Source organism: Schistocerca piceifrons, chromosome 6 (assembly GCF_021461385.2).
Source record: "Schistocerca piceifrons isolate TAMUIC-IGC-003096 chromosome 6, iqSchPice1.1, whole genome shotgun sequence".
NCBI classification, from domain to species: Eukaryota; Metazoa; Arthropoda; class Insecta; order Orthoptera; family Acrididae; genus Schistocerca; species Schistocerca piceifrons.
Window position 1 is genome coordinate 11,896,479 of NC_060143.1, and position 10,422 is coordinate 11,906,900.

The 10,422-nt window shown below is 45.3% G+C and overlaps 1 protein-coding gene across 1 annotated transcript; it reads left to right on the forward strand.

The window, feature by feature from the left end:
* Window positions 1-5,395: 5,395 nt before the first annotated feature.
* LOC124802807 lies at window positions 5,396-9,828 on the forward strand. Its single transcript, XM_047263814.1, has 2 exons — window positions 5,396-5,505; window positions 9,305-9,828. Exons 1-2 carry the CDS (start codon window positions 5,409-5,411, stop codon window positions 9,508-9,510), a joined length of 303 nt encoding a protein of 100 aa, XP_047119770.1. The 5' UTR covers window positions 5,396-5,408; the 3' UTR covers window positions 9,511-9,828.
* Window positions 9,829-10,422: the final 594 nt, after the last annotated feature.

Sequence of the window (10,422 nt, forward strand, 5' to 3'; positions counted from 1 at the left end):
AGAAGCCAACCTCGGGGAAGATCAGTTTGGATTCCGTAGAAACACTGGAACACGTGAGGCAATACTGACCTTACGACTTATCTTAGAAGAAAGATTAAGAAAAGGCAAACCTACGTTTCTAGCATTTGTAGACTTAGAGAAAGCTTTTGACAATGTTGACTGGAATACTCTTTCAAATTCTGAAGGTGGCAGGGGTAAAATACAGGGAGCGAAAGGCTATTTACAATTTGTACAGAAACCAGATGGCAGTTATAAGAGTCGAGGGGTATGAAAGGGAAGCAGTGGTTGGGAAGGGAGTGAGACAGGGTTGTAGCCTATCCCCGATGTTATTCAATCTGTATATTGAGCAAGCAATAAAGGAAACAAAAGAAAAGTTCGGAGTAGGTATTAAAATCCATGGAGAAGAAATAAAAACTTTGAGGTTCGCCGATGACACTATAATTCTGTCAGAGACAGCAAAGGATTTGGAAGAGCAGTTGAACGGAATGGACAGTGTCTTGAAAGGAGGATATAAGATGAACATCAACAAAAGCAAAACAAGGATAATGGAATGTAGTCTAATTAAGTCGGGTGATGCTGAGGGAATTAGATTAGGAAATGAGACACTTAAAGTAGTAAAGGAGTTTTGCTATTTGGGGAGCAAAATAACTGATGATGGTCGAAGTAGAGAGGATATAAAATGTAGATTGGCAATGGCAAGGAAAGCGTTTCTGAAGAAGAGAAATTTGTTAACATCGAGTATAGATTTAAGTGTCAGGAAGTCATTTCTGAAAGTATTTGTATGGAGTGTAGCCATGTATGGAAGTGAAACATGGACGATAAATAGTTTGGACAAGAAGAGAATAGAAGCTTTCGAAATGTGGTGCTACAGAAGAATGCTGAAGATTAGATGGGTAGATCACATGACTAATGAGGAGGTACTGAATAGGATTGGGGAGAAGAGGAGTTTGTGGCACAACTTGACCAGAAGAAGGGATCGGTTGGTAGGACATGTTCTGAGGCATCAAGGGATCACCAATTTAGTATTGGAGGGCAGCGTGGAGGGTAAAAATCGTAGAGGGAGGCCAAGAGATGAATACACTAAGCAGATTCAGAAGGGTGTAGGTTGCAGTAGGTACTGGGAGATGAAAAAGCTTGCACAGGATAGAGTAGCATGGAGAGCTGCATCAAAGCAGTCTCGGGACTGAAGACCACAACAACAACAATTACAAATTAACAACTTTCGGACCTTTTCGTTTATTTGTCCTATGAACTCTTACTTCTTGATAAATTTCGTCGTCATAGGTCAACGGGAAGTATCCTATAGGTTCTGATGATGAGTTTGCGAGCATCAAAATAAATGACATAAATGGTATTACCTTTTGACTGCATTGATTTGGAAGCCAAGGCACCATCGTCACATAAATTGCAACCCCATACGTCTATCCTTTTCTGAGAAAAAGGGTTTCTAACAGCCGGGCAGTCAGACAGAAAGACAAATGGGCAAGAAAGGAATCCTGTAAGGGTTTACCAGTTGAGGCACGGAATCCTAAAAATGACATTCCTCTACTGCTGTAACAGTTTCATTATTAGAGCGCTCTCGATATTAGAAAAACACCTTTGACATTGTGTGGATCCTCGTTTGGATGAAAAGAGTTGGGGAAAAAATCGGTATTTCACAAAATCTAGCTCATTTCTAACTGCTCAAATTCCCTTAACCATTTAAGAAAAAGTCTCAACGGATTTTCCAACGGAAGAGCCACGTCTTTGGCCAGTTACCTCCGGGAATTTAAAGCAAGTGAACGCGAGGGTTCGGAGGTGGATGCAGTCTTTATTCGTATCAGCCGTCCATTGAAAATAGAGCCGAATAATTACATACAAAGTACACTGCTTTCCAAAACGTAAAACATCCAGAGGGGCGAAGGGAAACGAAATAAAACTTCTCAGGTTGATATTTCAGTGATTATAAATTCAATCCAGTTTCCAAAGAACTTGACAGTATGAGTCCACTTATCAGTATGACGTCGTATCCCCTCTGGCCAGGAGGCAAGCACTGATTCAGTTGAGAAGTGTGTCACAAAGCGGTTTCATTCTTTGATGAGGCAAGCTAGTCGACAACTGTTGTAACTGGTCCTTGATATCCTGAATAATCGGACTAGTACGGAGTTAACATATGAGCTGCTACTACACATGTTCCATCGGTGACAGATTTGTGGATATTACTGGTTACGGAAAGACTTCGACATCATAGAGACACTTGGCAAGCGTGGACGAGCATTATCCTGTTGAAAAATTTCGTCACGATACTGGCGCTTGAGAGTTAACATATGAGAAGGCAGGATGTCCGCGACGTGCCGTTAGAGTTCTCTCATCCGAAATCGTACCCAATGGCTCCCCACATCATGACACTAGGAGTAATGCAGCTGCTGATCTCCAAAACATTGGAAGAATTAACCTCTCCTCAGCGCACCGCGACGACTGCCACTGGCGATAGTGCAGAACCGCGATTCATCGCTTAACACGTCACGACGCAGTTCGTCAGTAGTCCACGCTTCCCCAGTCACAGCACGACTGCAAGCACAGCCGTTGTTGTTCTGTTAAAGGCAGCCGACGTGTATGACGGAAATTCTCTAATCCGCCTGCTGCTAGTCTCGGACCAATGATGTGGAATGACTCAGAACGTTTCAGGGAGTCCATCACTTCTTCTCGGGTAGCAGGGGTAATTTGAAGGGCTTGCGATGTGCTTGGTGTAAAATAAAGCGGTCTTCCCCTGTGACTGGGTGGCCGCGCGGTCTCAGGCGCCTTGTCGCGGTCAGTGCGGCTTCCTCCTGTCGGAGGTTCGAGTCCTCCCTCGGGCATGGGTGTGTGTGTTGTCCATAGCGTAAGTTAGTTTAAGTTAGATTAAGTAGTGCGTAGGCTTAGGGACCGATGACCTCAGCTGTTTGGTCCCATAAGACCTTACCACAAATTTCCAATTTTTCCGGAATCTTGACGACTAGTTTGTCTGCTCTCGCGTTCTCGTGCAGTGCAACATCGGCCTCTGTGGTGTCCGAAAGCTCCTCAAATATGGACATTGCGGTATTCGACTAGTCGGCCAGATGGAGACCCACAAACTCTGTCAGGCACTGATAACGCTGTCTCATACGCTACGTGGCATCTCTGTGTCGTCCACATTGGTCACTCAACATCTGACACTGTTCACGCCCCTTATGTACCCTACCAGGCCTAGTAAGAATGCTAAACACAGCAACACCAATGTGCCCTTGCGGCCGTTCTACTTATCACAGACAACTGCAACTCTAATCACGTACGACCCGCCGATGGTGTGTACGTGTACTAAATTGCGTTTAAAACCGACCAAGTCTTCTGGGTGCTTCATTTTTTTTGTCAGGCAGTGCTATTACGTTTACTTCTTTTGTGATTACAAGGCGTCACGGACCAAAGTGTTGAAGCAAATACCATTTATAAATTTTAAATTTTTGTCATGCAGGCCCCTTAGTTTGCAGCGTTGGTAGCCAAAACCTAAATAAGACTCTGTTCAGCATGATTGCTGAGAACGGTTAGGGGTTAGCTTTGAAAGTTTTTCACCAATTCTGTAATTTGCGGAAAATGTTGCTTCTTATTATTCCTTTTAAGTACTACAGAAGGCGCTGAGTAGTTGATTAGCCTTACATGCGTTGAATCAAGCGCAGCCTGTCATAATCCAATGAACACGAACATTGAGATTGGTATAAGATTTGGATACAGATTACTGGCATTCAGCCAACATTCTAGAATCATCTCTAGACGTTTGTTAATTGTTATGTGTAGATTATGGTCTTCATTGATAGTATTTGCCTTGATTTACTTTTAGACGGTTAATGAACTGTGCCTGAAGGGAATCCATTACCCTCCCTGTTGTTATTACTGTGTTCCATTCTTTAGATAGGACTTTGTTTCGATAAGTATGACACGTTATCTCTCAGCCAGCTGTTCACTGAAACACAAGCTTATCGGATTTACGTCTGGATTCAAGTGTTCCTTGCAGATAGAACTCAACACGTCGCTCTTAACGGAATAAAATCGGCAAATGTAGGGTGACATCAGGAGTACCCCAAGGAAGTATGATTGGAGCGTGACTGTTTAAAATCTATATAAATGACCTAGCAGATAACGTCTGAAGCCCCATAAGGCTCTTCGCAGATGATGTGGTTGTCTATAAGAATGTAGCAGAAGACTATGGAGACGTGCAAAAGGACCTGCAGAGGATTGATGAATAGTGCAGGGTTTAGCAGATGGACCTGAACGTAAATAAATGTAACAGACTGCGCATACATAGGAATAGAAATCTAGAACTGGTTCGAAATGGTTCAAATGGCTCTGAGCACTATGGGACTCAACTGCTGTGGTCATCAGTCCCCTAGAACTTAGAACTTCTTAAACCTAACTAACCTAAGGACATCAAACACATACACGCCCGAGGCAGGATTCGAACCTGCGACCGTAGCAGTCGCACGGTTCCGGACTGCGCGCCTAGAACCGCGAGACCACCGTGGCCGGCATCTAGAACTGTACAGTTTCTCTGTTGATGAGAAATTGCTGGAAGCAGTGACTAGCGTAAAATATCTAGGAGCGGCTTAAAGTGGACTGATCATGTAAAACAAAAGCAGTAGGAAAAGCAGATGCAACGTTGGGTTTCATGGAATAATCCTAAGAAAATGTAATTCACCAAGAAATAAGTGACTTACAAGGCGCTTTTTCGGCCTATTCCTGAGTATTCCTGCTCATTCTGGGACCCTTACCACCCAGGACTGATGGAAGAGGGAGCCAAGATCCAATGAAGAGCGGTGCGCCTCGCCACGGGAGCGTTACGGAAATGGTGAACAAACCCAATGGCAGACATTACAAGACAGGAGTTCTGCAGCACAGAGAGTTTCACTATCGAAATACCGAGACAGAACGTTCCCCGAAGAGACGGAGAAGATATTACTTCTTCCTCAAAAAGTCTGGGGGAATGATCAGAACGATAAAATTCTAGTATTCAGAGATAATGTAGAGGTTTACCGAGAATCATTCTTCCCACATGCAATTCGCAAATGGGAGATCAGTGATACCACAGTACCCTCCGCCGCACACCGTCAGATGGCTTGCGGAGTATAGATGTACATACATGTGGATTACAACGAAGCTGTTGACGCGATAGTTACGTGACGGAACATCAGCGATGGCGGAAACGTCGCCGCAGGCAAATTTTTAATTCACGGCATGAGGGAAAGTATGTTAATAATCTAGAAATGAGTGGCTCTACTAGTGATAGGTGTTATCCGAAAGCAGTCGGGTGGGAGGGGGCAGATAGGCAGCCGCGCTGGCGGCGGCGTCCCTTGCTCACGCTGCATATAACCCGCGGCGGCGCCGTCAGCCGGCAGTCAGTGCTCAGGAAGCGCCCAGACATGCAGCCCCACCGAGCCCTCCTATTGGCCGCCGGCCTTGTCCTGCTGACGCCTCCAGCGCAGGTCTCCGCTGACTACCGGCCAAATCCCAGACCAGGTGAGCCAAACATCCCACTACTCACTATCTCTTTTTAATTACTTTTGAATCTTCTGACTGGTTTGTCAGTTTCATGAACTTCATAAGTTGAAGAAGGATGAAGTTCCGATTCTGACTCAGATTCTCCTGAATATAAGTAGAAGATACTTGGAATTACAGCAAAAAAGTTTATCCGTAATTATTTTAATTAGAAATGTCTCATGTGACCACTCCGGTCCCACGACTCCAACAATTGCCGTCTCTCTAGGAATCACTTACCACTACACAACTGTCCAATCCGGTGTGTATGTGTGTGTGTGTGTGTGTGTGTGCGTGTGTGTGAGAGAGAGAGAGAGAGAGACGGGGGGGGGGGGGAGGGGGAGAGAGAAGAACAGAGCTGGTAAAAAGAAAAAGGACATTATAAACGATAAGCACCTGTCAGTAACACGCACCGGTCCTCGGTACAGCAAGTTGGAGTGCCACTGGAAATGAAATGCATCACTCTTCTTTCCTTTCGGTCTTAGTAATAAATGTAGTGAGTGATATACGTAGGCTTAAGTGTAAACATTTGGTAACTTTTAATCTCGGGAGTATTGTCCCATCCTTTATTTTAATTAGTTAATTACACATTCTAGCAGTAAAAAATTTAAAAAGTCCTTTTTTGTAAATGACCACATTTTGAGCATTTAAAATTGCTTTTGGCAAATTCCCGGCCAAGTGCCCATTTATAAACGTCCTGCCCACGGGGCATGTCTCCGACCCACGTCACTAACCCTGAATTTTAGTCCCACTCCTAAAGTAATTAGCATATGGAAATAAAACATTGTGAACAGTCTTTTTAAAGTAATACGCAATGCCAGCAAAAGTCACAGTGAGATGAGTCTCATTTGAAGATGTGCCGTGTATGACTTCCGAATGTTGCGTACGGGACGGTTGCAGTCACGATATCTGAACAATATGTTAAGAGCGGTTCACACAGAGGCGATGCGATATGCGACACGATACGCCATGCCACTCACTGTACGACGAAAAAGCTGCTCGCATTGATGGAGCGCGTAGATACGCAGTTGAAGCGACTTAACTGGTTCGCACTGCACGACTGAGATACGACATCGCCGGCCGCTGTGGCCGAGCGGTTCTAGGCGCTTCAGTCCGGAACCGCGCTACTGCTGCGGTCGCAGGTTCGAATCCTGCCTCGGGCATGGACGTGTGTGATGTCCTTAGGTTACTTAGGCTTAACTAGTTCTAAGTTCTAGGCGACTGATGACCTCAGATGTTAAGTCCCATAGTGTTTGGAGCCATTTGAGCCATTTTTGAACCTATATGACATCGACACTATCTCTGTCGTATCGTACGGTGCAATACGGAGTTCAAATCAAATGGCTCTGAGCACTACCGGACTCAACTTCTGAGGTCATCAGTCCCCTAGAACTTAGAACTACTTAAACCTAACTAACCTAAGGACATCACACACATCCATGGCCGAGGCAGGATTCGAACCTGCGACCGTAACGGTCGCGCGGTTCCAGACTGAAGTGCCTAGAACCGCTCGGCTACTCCGACCGGCTAATACGGAGTGCCTGTCGCTCCACGAAATGTGCGATACGTATCAAGGGAAATTTCAAGTCACCCGTTGCAACTAAAAATATGTTTTACGTAGATGAAGCAAAACTACATCCGTCTGCGTAGTTAATTTCTCAGTAAAATATTTACTTTCCACGTAAAAGTCCGCAGCTCGTGTTTACGTGCGGTAGCGTTCTCGCTTCCCGCTCCCGGGTTCCCGGGTTCGATTCCCGGCGGGGTCAGGGATTTTCTCTGCCTCGTGATGACTGGGTATTGTGTGATGTCCTTAGGTTAGTTAGGTTTAAGTAGTTCTAAGTTGTAGGGGACTGATGACCATAGATGTTAAGTCCCATACTGCTCAGAGCCATTTGAACAATTTTGAAGCGCGTAAAAAATTAAAAGTCACTGTTTTAGATTCCTCCGGTATGCAGTCTTTCTCATTTCTCATTCGATCTTGAGGCAACTATTCGGAAAAAAAATCTTTTTGGTATTGTCCATTGTTATTGTGATTCTTTGCAAATAAATAAACCACCGGGTATATTTTGAAAAGTTTGCGATGGAGAGTGCAGTCGCTAGGCAGTTTACATTTGGTGAACTGTACATTATAGAACCCTAGTAGGAAATATAGCTAACCTATCGAAATTGTTTTTCATCGCTCGAAGGAGAGCAATACCTCTGCCCATTCTCGAGAAAATACATGAGATATGTTGAAGGTAGTCCGTGACGAGGCTGCAGCTGCGCGCCACACGCGACGCTTTGCGGCCTTCTATGGCCTGCTATGCGAAGTGCAAAGGTGCCTTGTGGTTCTCTTTATTGGTGTGCTGCCTATACAAGTCGAAACTGGAAACGAGAAACTTACTCAAGTGAAAAAAGGTGCATCATCAGCTATTTGGATGGTTTTTTTAGCCTACGCACCGCGATTTCAGCAAAGGTTATGAGAGGCTAAAAGAGATCTGAAAGCAAACTTGCTGTTAATTCTAAATGAGCAGCTTTGAACTGAGCCCCGAAGATGCATCTGGAGGCGGCTGTGGGATACCAGCCTGACTGTCGCCCGCCATACGGCCAGACAACAGGAGTGGTGGTCTGGGCTGTCGTTTCATTTCATAGCAGCAGCCCTTTGGCTGATATCCACGGCACCCCTACAACACAGCGATACTTCGACGATATTCTACGCCCCATTCTGTCGCCCTTCATGGCAAGCCATCCTCGGCATACATTTCAGCACGATAATGAATGCCTGCCCACACACGGCGAGAGTTTTTACTGCTTGTCCCCGCGCTTGTCAAACCCTACCTTGGCAAGCGCGCTCGCTGGATCTCTTCCAATCGGGTATGTTTAGAGCATTATAGGCAGGGCCCTCCAACCATCTGGGGGTTTTGACGATCTAACGTGCCAGTTTACAGAATTTTGCACGATATCCCACAAAAGGATATAGAAAAACTCCATCAACGACTGCCAAGAAGAATAACTGGTTGCATAAAGGCCAGGGGTAGACCAGCGTGTTACTGACTTATCGAATTTGTGAAGCTCGTTCTCCTGAATAAATCTCTTGTAATCATTTGTTTGTCAGTACATGTACAGCGATTTTCATGCCATTGAGATGATTCTTTCGTGATACGTCGTTTTCTTGTCTCGGAATGTATCTGCATAATGCCAAAATTACATCTTCAAATAAACACAAATGTTTGTGGTGTCGGGTGCATACCCTGATGCTGACTTAGGGATAATAAATGTAATGATATCGTCAGCTGGTTACAGATGGCATCATTCAAACATTCGAATGACGATAAGAAGTTTTGAATAAATGCGAGAAGCGCATACGTTCGTGCGCAGAAGCAGCTGTAATTAGTATGGGGTATGGAACCTATTTCGCCGTCCACTGTGACCGAGCGGTTCTAGGCGCTTCAGTCCCGAACCGCGCTGCTGCTACGGTCGCAGGTTCGAATCCTGCCTCGGGCATGGATGTGTGAGATGTCCTTAGGTTAGTTAGGTTTAAGTAGTTCTAAATCTAAGGGACTGATGACCTCAGCTGTTAAGTCCCATAGTGCTCAGAGCCATTTGAACCACTTTGAGCCTATTTCGAATTAGGGGTTTTTAATATTTGTTTTGAATTTCTTTTTCGAGCATTATGTTTGTATGCTTGACACTAAATAGTTCATGTGTTTCGTCAGTGTATTCGAAAAGGAGAGTACACAGACAACCTGACAATAGCCAACATGACGTGGAGAAGGGCTGAGTTGTGTGTTTCTTGTGGCAGACCCGCTGACGGACTGCTGCGTGCAGGGCGTGCCCGTATGCGCGCGCCTCAGCCGCGAGCTGGGAATCCCCGACTTCGGCTGCGAGGTGCTGTGCAGGTCGCAGGGCTTCCCCGGCTCCCTGGGCTGCGAGTACTCTGGACCCACGCCCGCCTGCGGCTGCGCCAACCAGCCCGTGGTCGAGGCTCCAGACCCACAGACCGTCTGAAGGAAGAGCTGGAGCGAGAGACCAGCTGCCCGCGCGCGACGCGCCGCTGCCCCTCCTCAGCGACGTACGTGTCAGTAACGGTACTAATGGTACTGCCTGACACAGTTCACACAACTCCGTCTGTGTTTGGTTGCGACGAAACACACTGCACTCGTATTATTTAGCCAACAGTTCCACTTATCCTCAGTTAGACGTATCCAAAGACTTAGAGCCCACTCACCCTTCCTCCCATATCCAAAAATGTACTTCAAGTTCCAAAGATCCACCATAATGATATATCATTGTTATACTGCATCTCAGTAAATTAAATGAATATAAAAATAGTAATGATAATGTTTTTGATGTTTATTTCTAATTATTACACTACTGATCATGAAAATTCAACTACAATGAATGTGGCGTGCAATAAACGTCAAATTGGCACTGCCAGATATGCAAATAATTTTCGTGTCAGTGTGACAACGCAAAGTAGGTAGGTGTAACATTATCCACATGTACTATATAGTTAAGGATTATGCAGTGGGTTTCTCACTCAGAAGCCATAATTATAAACAAATCAAAAATAGTTTTGCATCACCTCGGTTCCGAGAGTTCCGGAACCTGTACAGAAAATTGGAATACAGATCTACATAAACATCATTTCCGCCCTTTTTATTGCTCACGAAAACCACACATTGCATGTTGTACCACTACACAGCGAGACCTTCAGAGGTGGTGGTCCAGATTGCAGTACACACCGGTACCTCTAATACCCAGTAGCACGTCCTCTTGCATTGATCCATGCCTGTATTCGTCGTGGCATGCTAAACACAAGTTCATCAAGGCACTGTCGGTCCAGATTGACCCACTCCTCAACGGCGATTCGGCGTAGATCCCTCAGAGTGGTTGGTGGGTCACGTCGTCCATAAACCG

Coding starts and splice junctions, on each gene's coding strand:
- LOC124802807 (XM_047263814.1), top strand. CDS start 5,409: ATGCAGCCCCACCGAGCCCTCCTATTGGCCGCCGGCCTTGTCCTGCTG. Junction 5,506..9,304: donor CCGGCCAAATCCCAGACCAG/GTGAGCCAAACA, acceptor TTCTTGTGGCAG/ACCCGCTGACGGACTGCTGC.